Here is a 12522-nt window from a genome sequence, read left to right on the forward strand (position 1 = left end):
TTTTTTTTTTTTTTTTTTTTAAGAGACAGGGTTTCATTGTATAGCCCAGGTTGGACTTGGACTCCTGGGCTCAGGTGATCCTCATGACTCAGCCTCCCAAGTATCTGGGACTACAGTGCATGCCACTGAGCCTGGCTAGAGATTTCGTCAGTTTTTTTTTTTTTTGTAGAGACAGAGTCTCTACAGTTTTTATCTAATGTTCCAGGATCCTATCCAGGATACCACATTATATTTAGCTGTCATGTCTCCTTAGGTACCTCTTGGCTGTGAACGTTTCTCGGATTTTTCTTTTCCCTGACAGTCTTTTTTTTTTTAATTTATTTTTTTATTATTAAATCATAGCTGTGTACATTAATGTGACCATGGGGCACCATACACTGGTTTTAGAGACCGTTTGACACATTTTCATCACACTGGTTAACATAGCCTTCCTGGCATTTTCTTAGTTATGGTGTTAAGACATTTATATTCTACATTTACTACCTTTCACATGTACCCTTGTAAGATGCACCGCAGGTGTAATCCCACCAATCACCCTCCCTCCGCCCACCTCCTCTCTCCTCCCCTCCCTTTTCCCCTTTCCCCCATGGTTAGATTATAACTGGGTTATAGCTTTCATGTGAAAGCCATAAATTAGTTTCATAGTAGGGCTGAGTACATTGGATACTTTTACTTCCATTCTTGAGATACTTTACTAAGAAGAATATGTTCCAGCTCCATCCATGTAAACATGAAAGAGGTAAAGTCTCCATCTTTCTTTAAGGCTGCATAATATTCCATGGTGTACATATACCACAATTTATTAATCCATTCGTGGATCAATGGGCAGTTGGGCTTTTTCCATGACTTAGCAATTATGAATTGGGCTGCAATAAACATTATGGTACAAATATCTTTGTTATGATGTGCTTTTTGGTCTTCTGGGTATATACCTAGTAGAGGAATTATAGGATTGAATGGTAGATCTATTTATAGATCTCTAAGTGTTCTCCAAACACCTTTCCAAAAGAAATGTATTAATTTGCATTCCCACCAGCAGTGTAGAAGTGTTCCATTTTCTCCAAATACACACCAACATCTCTGGTCTTGGGATTATGTGATATAGGCTAATCTTACTGGAGTTAGATGATATCTCAAAGAAGTTTTGATTTGCATTACTCTGATGATTAAAGATGATGAGCATTTTTTCATATGCCTGTAGGCCATGTGCCTGTCTTCTTCAGAGAAGTTTCTCTTCAAGTCCCTTGCCCAGCCTGCGATGGGATCCCTTGTTCTTTTCTTGCTTATATGTTTGAGTTCTCTGTGGATTCTGGTTATTAAACCTTTGTCGGAGACATAACCTGCAAATATCTTCTCCCATTCTGAGAATATTTGCTTGCTTTACTTACTGTGTTCTTGTCTGTACAAAAGCTTTTTGGTTTGATCAGGTCCCAGTAGTGCATTTTTGAAGCTGCTTCAATTGCTTGGGGGGTCCTCCTCATAAAATACTCACCCAGCCCAATTTCTTCAAGGGTTTTCCCTGAACTCTCTTCTAGTATTTTTATAGTTTCATGTCTTAAGTTTAAATCTTTAATCCAGTGAGAGTCTATCTTAGTTAATGGTGAAAGGTGTGGGTCCAGTTTCAGTCTTCTACAGGTTGCTAGCCAGTTCACCCAGCACCATTTGTTAAATAGGGAATCTTTTCCCCACTGAATGTTTTTAATTGGCTTGTCAAAGATCAAATAATGGTAAGTAGCTGGATTCATCTCTTCGTTCTCTATTCTGCTCCAGACATCTACTTCTCTGTTTTTGTGCCAGTACCATGCTCTTTTGATCAGTATTGATTCATAGTATAGTCTGAGGTCTGGTAGCATAATTCTTCCTGCTTTGTTTTTATTTCTGAGTAGTGTCTTGGCTATTCAAGGTTTTTTTTTCTGATTCCATATAAAATGAAGTATTATTTTTTCAAGATCTTTAAAGTAGGACAGTGGAGCTTTAATAGGGATTGTATTAAAATTGTATATTGCTTTGGGTAGTATGGACATTTTAACAATGTTGATTGTTAAAATGTCCCAGCCATGAGCATGGTATGTTTTTCCACTTGAATAGTCCTTGGGTGACTGGCTCAGTTCAAAAGGTCCAAATCAATTGTCTCAGTTAGCACCTGTCTCAGGTGGGAGAGTTTAAAAGATCTCTGGCAATTAGATTGCAGGGGTCTGCTGACATCTCAAATATGACTTGTCCAGTGCTCTGTGAAGTCAGGAGGACCCACCCAGAAAATAGATTAGTCTCAGAAGGTTGATGCCTCCTTTCCCACCTTGCACCTCTGTCACATCCAGTCACTGATAGCCCTGCAGTCCTGTGACCCAGTTGCCACCAGTGAGCCGATACTTCAGGGGTTTGCACCTGCCTGAATCACAAGGAAATCTATTTCTGCTCAGCCAGGCCACTGCACTCTGCCTTTATGTAGCAGGGGGAGGTGTGGCCTTACAACCTCGGGCACTTGATGGAGGGTGGGGGTGTTCACTCAGTTCCAGCCCCGCCCCTGTTTGATGTTACTGACAGAACAGAACAACTTTGCAGGAATTTGTTTCTGTCCCTGCTAAATTCCCCTGTGGAAGAGAAGCTATTTTGAGTTCCCAGAACCTGTGCCTCAGGCCCTGTCTTTGCTCCTGCAGGTTTGTATTCGGTTAGCTGTCAGTTCTAGCCTCCTGCCTTCCTTTGTCTATAGGCCAACAATCCCCTGAGGGCCAGGTGCGTCTTAGGCTCAGTGAAGTGATACTCTGGGTCAGCCCCACCCTGGGAATTTCCCGGCTCTGTGTGTGCGTTTTCTAGTCCCCGCCCTCCACCCAGGCTGATACAACCTCAGGCAAACCCTTTACTCACGGGGCCTGCATTTCTGTCCCAGATCTGTTCCAGGTTGGTTGCCACCTGAGAAGATGCCCAGCCTCCTCTGTTTGCCCAGGGAGACAGGGGGTGTGGCTTTGGAATATCCAGGAGTGAGCCCTATTGTTGCCAAAAATGCCTGCTGCTCTGTGCCTTGGGGCACCGCCGCTCTGGCGGCATGGTTCCCTCTCAGCTGACTATCCTCTCCTCACTCCCGTGCCACAGAATCAGCACTGACTAGCTGCAGTCTAGGCCCTGTCTACACCCCTTGAGAAATCACCCAAGAATCTGGACTCCTGGGGGACAGGACTACAGACCTCAGAGTGAGAATGGAGGGGAGCGCTTGGAGTTCAGAACTGCAGGTAGAGAATATATACAGTCTTATGCCTAGCAGGAGAACGCCGTGGCACCCTAGTAGGGGAGGTAGGTCCAGTTTTTAGAGGGTCTCTACTGTGGGAGTGTAGTGGGAGGACCTTTGAACTCTGCTCATTTGTTTGTGGGGCACTCTGAGCCATTCTTAGGGGGGAGGGGACTCCCATCTGCTTGGTGATGGATTTTGTACCTTTTGTTTGTATCCTTGGTTCGCACCTTGCTTCAGCGTGGTTGATGTGCATTCTTCAACCTTCTCTCTTGGTGCAGCTCTAATCCACCAGGTTACTTGCTGAATTTCTGTCCTTTAACTCTCCTTCTGGACAGAGCCTCTGTGGAAAGCTGGCTTCAGTTAGCCATCCTGTCTCCCCTGTTTTCCTCACTCTTAAACTTTATTTTTATAGGCACTTTCTTTCTTTTTGGCTTTAATGTAAAATATTTATTAAGATACAGATAATTGCACACATTATCCTGCTGAGCTCACTTATCATGCCATTTAGAATCCCTGGTGCCTGGTGCTGAATAAAAGGAATGATAATGAACATGGCTATGTAACCAGCTCCCAGGCCAAAAATTGGAACCTTACTAGTCACTCCAAAAAGCATCCTGTCGGCGCCTGTGGCTCAGCGGGTAGGGCGCCGGTCCCATATGCTGGAGGTGGCAGGTTCAAACCCAGCCCCGGCCAAAAAAAAAAAAACAAAACAAAACAAAAAGCATCCTGTCGCCTCTTCTAGGCACTGTCTCCCTTCCAAGGCTCACTGCTCTCTTTGACTCCCAATCCTATAGATTGGTTGTGACTGTTTTTGAACTCAATAGTAATATGAAGCCAGGAGGCATTTTATTTTTTATTACAACTAGTTTTCCTAAGTCTAATGAGATTCCATTGTCTGAGACAGTAAAAGGATGTGTGTATCCACATGAATCCTGAGTTTATCCTGTTCCTTTGATGAATTTAAATGTCTCAAGAACATTTTAACTAATTAATACTCAAAACTTCCTTGAACATTTCTGTTCCTATCTCCATCTTTAATGATGGCACTATTCCTTCAAATGTTATGCTTATATGACTCTTAAATTTTTCTTCTAAATCAAGAAATTTCTTCTTTCAGATAAATGGTCCTTGAGAGATGGAAAATAAAGATAAAATATAGCTAGCACAGGTATTGCAGCCTGTCTCAGAATTTTTGTTCTGTTCATTATGGAGAATCAGCTAACAAACCTCTCATCAGTTAACAAACTGATTTTGTTCAACCCTATTCCAGAATAGTTTTTCTTTTTCTGGTTTAATGAGAAAACAAAACAGTATTTGAAGACAGGAATTTATTCTTGATGAGTCATCTGGCCTTCTTGAATACTTCTGAGACTGGCCTTTGGGTCACAATTAGAGACCCTGACAAAAACATGGAGAACTGCAAACATCATTTTGATGGTTTTGTGTGACGAGCTGGTGAGGTTTGCGTTTTTATTTTTTTAGTGTCCATCTTTGGTTACAACTTCCTTGGTATGAGTTAGAGAGAACATTGTATTTGTGTCTGTATATTGTCCCACTGTGTGTGCCCGTGAGCACGGTGTGTGTGTGTGTGTGAGAGAGAGAGAGAGAGAGACATGCTTGGGAAGCAGAAAAGATTAATCATCCCAATTTAGTCACAATCTATTAAGGGAAATAGAAATGTATTTAAACCAGTGAACCTCAAGAAAACTATGACCTCTTCTTGGCTTGCTTCATACTTGGTCTGAGTCACTTTGACTTGAATGTCATTTAATTTTCACTCTTCAATTTTAAGAGAAGAATACAGGGCTGAATTTTCTCAGTACTTGTCTTCATGACATAAACCTCAACAACAAAAATGTTTCTGACTGAATCATGATGTACCAAGTGAAGTCCTCACAATTGCCTAAGAAAGACACTGCTTTAGGGAATGATAGAGTTGGATAGTACGAAACGTGTACAGCTGAATGATTAAATCCCACTGTGTTTCTAAAACATGAAGTTACAAGTCATGGGTTGAATTTTGAAAACCCTGAAAGCATGAAGAAAATACAAAGAACCCTTATCAGTATTTAACAATCCTATGGATCACAATACATGCACTGGTACAGTGGCTCCTGGTTGATATTTAATTGAAATGTTTCATATAAGTAGAACTGTCCAATTTAGTGTAAGCACAGCTGCCTGATAATGCTACCCTTACTACCAGTGATTGCATCAATCATAATTGAGATCTTAAACCAATAGTTCTGTGCTTTCCCCTACATAAAGGAGGTAAAAGTTATACAAAGTTTCCTTAACTTTTAAAAATCTAGTCATCAAAATGTTACATTAGAATAAATGATGGTTCCATATACTTTCACTCTAGCTCTTCGGTCATGTTAGTCTCTTACTATATGAAATAACAAATTCCTGCATGGTTGATGCATATTACCACAGGTGTATATATATGTGTGTTTCCATGTATATACATATACACTGCTTTTTTGTTTTTCCTGTAAAAGTAATGCATGCTCATTATAAAACTAAAAACAAACAGTACAGATAGGGTTAAAACAGAACATGCCATCCAATGACCCAGAGATAACTTCAATGAACATGTTGGTATCTTCCTATGCATATATACACATATACAGTGTAGCCACAAAGTTCATGTGCAATTTAAAATAGTCTGCAATTTTAAATTGCACACAGACTTTATGGCCACCCTGTATAGCTACATTTATCTGTCCTTTATAAAGTAAACATACCACTCATAGAGTTTTGAAATATTTTTCACTTGTATAGCATATGTTTACATGCCAATACAGGTCTATACCATTGCCTTAAAGCAGAATATTCTTTGTTGAACTCCTCATTCAGTTCTTGGACGAAGAGATCAGCATTTTAGCCCTGAAGCTAACATACAGATTAACTAAGGGTAACTGAGTCAGACCCATGCAGTGTAGGTGTGGAAGTCAAGAAGAATCCCAACTCAGAATGTCCTCCTCCTGTGCAAGGGGCCTGTGCAGGCACCTTCCCCCCACCCCGCCCTCTGTCACAACATTGCAAACACAGAAATATTTGGTAGGGTGACAAGAGGATGCTGCCTTCCTTGGGGTCATGGCAATTGGGCTGAGTGGGGCAGGAAATTGCTCTGGTTAGTAACAGACCTGAGGACACTTGGCAGAGGCTGTGTTCCATGGACAGCGGCAGCAGCAGGCCAAAAAGGAGAGGAGGCTGCTGCTCCCCACACTGTAGGGCCGAGGACACTGACCGCTGTTCCAAAAGTCATTTCCCTGGTCCTCTTTTTGCATTGCTGGAAGGTGGGAAGTCTGGGATGTCCAGAGGAATGCATTCTTTATTGGCTTTTTCAGACTTTGGAAGAAGGTTATCCCAGAATGAAATCGCCCGACTCTGTCCCCCTTCTCAGCTCTAAGCCACAGTGTTTCTATAACCATAGGCAATTATTAAATCATTCTGATTTGTGTTGTTGTAAATGTTAACATGTAGAATGGATACCACATTTCTAATAATTTATACCTGCTTCTCTTACAGAAATAGATGACAAGAGGGTGCCCAACACACAAGTGGAAGTAAGTTTTTAAAAATATTTTTGTATAAATACTTGTTCAGATCAATTAAAAACACATAATTAGCTTGATTCTATGAGATACAGTAATAAAATATGGCATAACTATAACTGTGATAGAAAAACTGTTTCTGTTGATTTTCCTGGCTGAACAAATGCTAAAAGTTCTGTCAGCTACCTTGATTCTTTACCTACGCAACACTAACTCCTTAAAATCAGTTTTAATGGCAAGATATGGAATTGAAATTTCCACTGACTAAGTGATTGTATATGCACCCCACAGGCTGGGGCCGGACAATGGTTGGCATCTCAGAGCAAGGAGGTTGGGGTAAGGGGCTTACACCTCTTAAATGAGTTTCTGGTGTGTGGAACCGAAGCCAAATCCCAGGCCAGAGTCTGGGGGTTTTAAAGCCTGGGTAACCAGATCCAGGGGGGTCCCCAAGAAATATATTTAGATTCAAATTTAACAGGTTACCTAAACATTGTCACTCCTCATTCCCTCCACAAATGCATTCAGGAGTTCAGATACAAAATAGAAACTGGAAAAGTCTAGGGCAGCTGATAGCATACAATGCATAGAACATTAGTGAGTCAGCTTGGCCCAGCAATGAATCACATAACCAGTAGGATGCTGTGTGAACTTAACAATCAGTTCCCATGGTCACTGAATACCAAACATAATCTCACTAGACTTTTCTAAAAATTTAATGAGATAGTAAGTGTAAAAATGCTCTGAAAGCTAAACTCCTACATACGTATAATATGGTTTTTTATAAAACTCCCGAAACAGTTGCTTCTCGAAAGCAATCAGATGTGACTGGAACAACAGAGGTGCCCCAGAACTGCCAATCACCACACATTTGACATTAATGTAAAGCTGCCCTGTGTACACCTGTGCACAGTGGATTGGGACCAAAACAGTTGCTACAGAGAATTTTGCTCATACTTGGTTGAGCGAATACTTTGCTCATACTTTGCTTGGTTGACAGGGATTTGGCAACTGTTTAGGTGAATTTTTTACTTTTTAATACATTGCTTTTGCATCAGGTAAAGATCAACGTCTTGATGATACCTCTGAGGTAATTAAGCTTTAGTATGCACAAGGACCAATGCCTCAGATTCTATTTACAACTTTGTAAAACTGCTTTCTAGTTTCTTTCAAACTCTGTATAGTCTATTCTTTCTGAGATGCATGGAGAAACTAGAATAATCCTCAGAAAGTATCTTGTAATTATTTCCATTGGAGCTTTTCGAAGAAACAAAAATTGCTCCCAACACTAAAACTCATTGATTCAGATCCCTACTCTTGCCACATTAAAACATAAATTAACATGCTGTTACAAAGGAGTCTTTGACATTATAAGATTGGCGTAAAATCACATGTGTATAATTTAGTAGAATAATATTTACATCCATTATTACATATAGTTCCATACCATCTGTATTTTTGGCCCTGATATGTGTTTCTGCTTTTATCATTTTTAAATGCAGAAGCTCTTATTCAATAAATTACTTCTTAACCAGTGTACTTAGGTAAGAATGTTAATAGCTGTTTTGTTAGGAAATGACTTACCATTTGAACATACAAAAGAATGTTACCTCCACATTGTAATTCCCGGTAACTGGAGATAATAGATTGAACATGTCAAGTCATGAAGACCATATGTAGATTTTTATTACTTACAAATGGCCCTCATTATCCCTCCTGAAACAGCCACTAATCCTGTTAACTATGGGACAACATTTCACGGACTATGTCCCATGGACACAGCTTTTGTAGTTTACTTTGTCATAGAACTCATGTTTTCTCTAAATGGAAAGGATTGCTACCTCTTTTTCTTTTAAAAATAAACTAATGTCAGAGGGGAGAAAGTCAAATGCATGCTTTCAAGACTGCAGTGGATGAAAAATCTTATGAAAAAATAGACCTTAAAGTTTCATCCATCTCTTAAGCCTATGCCCTCACTGAACTTGACAGAGGGAAATCAGAAAGCTCTTGAAACTAGGCACAGTGTTCGTTTCCCTCATAGATTGGGTAGTGTCCTTCTTAGCCAAGTCTAAGGTTTTTACTTTTTTCTTTCTCCACAGTCACAGAATGCCTCCCCTAAGCAAAGGAAGCAGAGTGTGTACACACCACCCACCATGAAAGGTACAGTTCAGGTACTGTTCTGGGTTGTCCCGAGCGCTGAGTCAAGGCCGGCTGGCTGGCTGTTCCCAAGGACCATCTGTTTGATCATAAGCTAGATCTACTCTCAACTCCACAACCAGTAGTGTGACATTCAGTAAGATGCTTTATTTAAAACCGACCTTCATTGAGAGTAAAATAGGTGGTTGAAGAACCAATAACTCTGGACATTCAGAGTTTCCAAAATAATGACAAAGTTGTTTTTTGTTTTTGTTTTTTTGTGTCCTCCTTACCTATTTTCTTCAAGGGGATTTTTACCAGAAACCCTAATTACTCTCGCCAGTGTCAGCAGACGATTGTCCTCTTTTCTTGGTGGAAGGAAAGCAGAAATAACTTGAATTTGGGGGAGATCAAATGTAAAGTTACCACCTCATTGCCCTGTATCAGGAGCAGCTCTAAGAACCCAGTCAGACAGCCTTTGCTTTGGGTATACCAGCCGTCACAATAACAACTGAGCATGCCAGCTCAGATTCCAGCATTTTCCAAGAACTTTTGCCCCAAACTGGAACTGCTAAATGTGAGTGCATTAGTATTTTGAATATCAGTTCCAGACAAGACTTCTTTTATTTCTCAGACTGAAATATTCCTGACACGGGGTGGAGTCCCTCCATTCCAGTTGCTCCCATCTGGTGCATGGGCACTGGCCCAGGGGCTCATCGTGCTCTGTCCATCCTGGTCACTGCCTGCCAGGGCAGCTGAGCAGCTTCCTCTGGGGTTCAGAGAGTCTAAATTGGGAGTGAAATTTCCCACTCTGTGTTTTCTCTCATTTTGGGTCCTTTTTGTAGGAGGTGAGACATAAATGGACACATCAATAGCTGCTTTCAATGAACTTCCTTCCTGTGCTGCTCGTAAAAGCCCATGTTCACTTGTTTATAAGACTGTGGTAGATAATGCAATCATCAGCATTGTAGTTTATTCCGAATTAATTACTGAGACTTTCAGGCATCTCTGTTTGAAGATAAATGTAACCATTTTAAAGATATTTTCCTCCTTGTAAACAATTTTGTACTTTCAAGAGACATCCATTTGGGCATGAATGGGTAACAAGAAAGGATATATGTTCATTCATTTCGTTATTTCCTCTGTTCCATTTTTGGTTATCTCAAGCCAAAAAAAGTAAGACTGTTTTCATGTCCTCAGAGAATATTATTTGTAAGGGAAAATGTTAAACTCAAAGCCCGCAGGGCCCATGGTATTTATATTTAGCTCTCATTATACCATAAGAATGTGGGATCCTAACATTTAGAGAAGTCAGTCCTGTTACACATTTGTACATACAACCTTACACCATCGAGCCCCCAAAGAGGGACATTCAATGATAAACATTTGCCGTCATGAGTTAAAGCCTTGAGAAGACACAGTCATTCTTTCAAAAAGATGTCAGGAGAGTATTATGTCATGTAGATTCTTATTTACTGGTTAGTACATAATATAATCAAACCTCTTTATAATATAATAAAATCTCTGGCATTTACTGGTTATTATATAATATATTATGATTATATCATTATAATCATAAGCCTCCTGCTTGTGATTCAAAGAAGAGAGAGAGAGAATGTACTAAATCCACATTTCATTTGGTCTACCTGTCTCTAAGAGCTAGAAATAAATATTGCCAGACAAAATGAAATCATGGTAGCATATGTGCATTGTGAGCACATTAAGAAACTTCACCTTTAACATTAAAGATGAATTAACAAATGAAAATACTATTGAGACACTAAACACAGTAATACAATTGCTCTGAAATGTATACTTTTTCCAATTGCATTGGAACATTGAGTATAAAAAAGTTTGCTGAGGGCAGGTGGCACGATGCATGCACTCAGGAGCAGGCATTGCTTGAGCCTTGTGCTACCGACTGCCCTACTTGGGGTTCTACTTCTGTTTTGCTTCTCTTTCTGCCTGAGTCTTCCTCTACTTTTGTGTTCTCTCTTATCCATTTGCTTCTGTTTTTCTAGTCTTAATTTCTCCCTACTGCCCTCTACCCTGATCAAAGAGACAATCTGATTTGGCAAACTTATCACCACCCAGAATGGCGTATCAGTTGGGCTGGATTCTTATGGAAGGTCACCTCATAGGCCACTGGACCCATTAGGTTGCTGCCTTTAGCTAGAGCCGGGTTCCTGGCTCGATTTCACTGTGGCCACAGATACAACATCATAGAACACAAACATGGCAATGTAAGTAGAAGGATCTGGATACGGCTTTCTTTCTACCTTCTCATGGATTATCCTGCAAAGTAATAAAGGAAAAACACTTTGGCCCTCTTTGTGTTCTTAACATAGGCACCCAAAGTGGTACAGGAGCCCCAAGGATAACGGGTGAAACTCTGCAGGGATGACTGAGTTTTAAAATGGCTTCTTTTGAGGATCTAATGATAATCCTGGGGTAGAGCCAGATAATCAAAAGCTCTAGGTGATTTTGCTCCCACAGATCTGAAGATCGATCAGATTCACATATCTAATCACTAAGTTAACATGTCTTTCTCATGTCGTAGTGAACTTTTTAAAATATAGACGTAATTATACCACTGCCTTGGCTAAAATCCTTCAATGGCTCTCCATTGTCTTTGGATAAATTTCTATTCCACCGGAAGGTTTTGGAGGCTTACTGCCTATGGCTTCAATGGACCTCTGCTGGTCTTGCTCACAAAGTCCCAGCCACACTACCATTTTTTTCAGCTTCTGAAGGCACCAGATGGTGCTATTTCCTGAATTAGGAAAGGACTTGAGCAATTCTTCCTCTGCTTCTCTCCTGCCTTCTCTTTTCTTCATGCTTCCTCTGGCCAGTTCAGATTCATCATTCATGTCTTCTCTTAAAAGGTGAAGATCCTGAGGGAGTTTCTCTAACCCTCCACTCTAAACTCTCTATTGACTCTCCCTGTAGTTATAAATTCTCCATAGTTCTTTCATTACAAGTTATCACCATGTCCAATTATTAAGTGTCTGTCTCTCTACCTAGACTGGAAATGATCTTTATCACCACAATGACAATATCAATTTTGTTACTACTGTATTATATTAATACACATATAATGCTTTGGATGTAAGTACTGCTCATAAATGTAATTTTAAATAATTTTTAACAATAAACCCCAAACTCTGTTGTTGGCAAAAGAACTATTTTTTTTGTGTGTGTGTGTGTGTGTGTGGTTTTTGGCCGGGGCTGGGTTTGAACCTGCCACCTCCGGCATATGGGACCAGCGCCCTACTCCTTGAGCCACAGGTGCCACCCCGGCAAAAGAATTATTTTCTGAGGCTATCTACTATAAGAAAGTTCTTTTTCCATTGAGGCATCCAGAAATTTGTACTCATTGAACCATGAAGTGGTGCACACACCCATAGTCCCAGCTATTTGGGATACTGAGGCAGGTGGATTACTTGAGCCTGGGAGTTTGAGGCTTCAGTGAGCTATGACCATGCCTGTGAATAGCCACTGCACTCAAGTCTGGACAACATAGGGAGACCATATCTCGGTGGTGGGGGGGTGAGGGGTGGTGGTGGAAAGAAATTTGTATTCATTGATTCTTGTTCTGCATCT

At 40.5% G+C, this 12522-nt stretch overlaps 1 protein-coding gene across 2 annotated transcripts in view; it reads left to right on the top strand.

Annotated features, from left to right (window-relative positions):
• PPP1R1C (protein phosphatase 1 regulatory inhibitor subunit 1C) overlaps positions 1-12522 on the top strand; it is a 116012-nt gene that overhangs the window by 52956 nt on the left and 50534 nt on the right. Inside the window, exons 3-4 of one of the 2 annotated variants that reach the window (XM_053597453.1) lie at positions 6761-6798; positions 8883-8943. In XM_053597453.1, coding sequence (XP_053453428.1) covers positions 6761-6798; positions 8883-8943 — 99 coding nt within the window. Of the gene's footprint in view, positions 1-6760; positions 6799-8882; positions 8955-12522 lie in introns of both variants that reach the window. The other variant, XM_053597454.1, reaches the window with a different exon arrangement.

This window comes from Nycticebus coucang, chromosome 7, assembly GCF_027406575.1.
Source record: "Nycticebus coucang isolate mNycCou1 chromosome 7, mNycCou1.pri, whole genome shotgun sequence".
In the NCBI taxonomy this organism is placed as follows: Eukaryota; Metazoa; Chordata; class Mammalia; order Primates; family Lorisidae; genus Nycticebus; species Nycticebus coucang.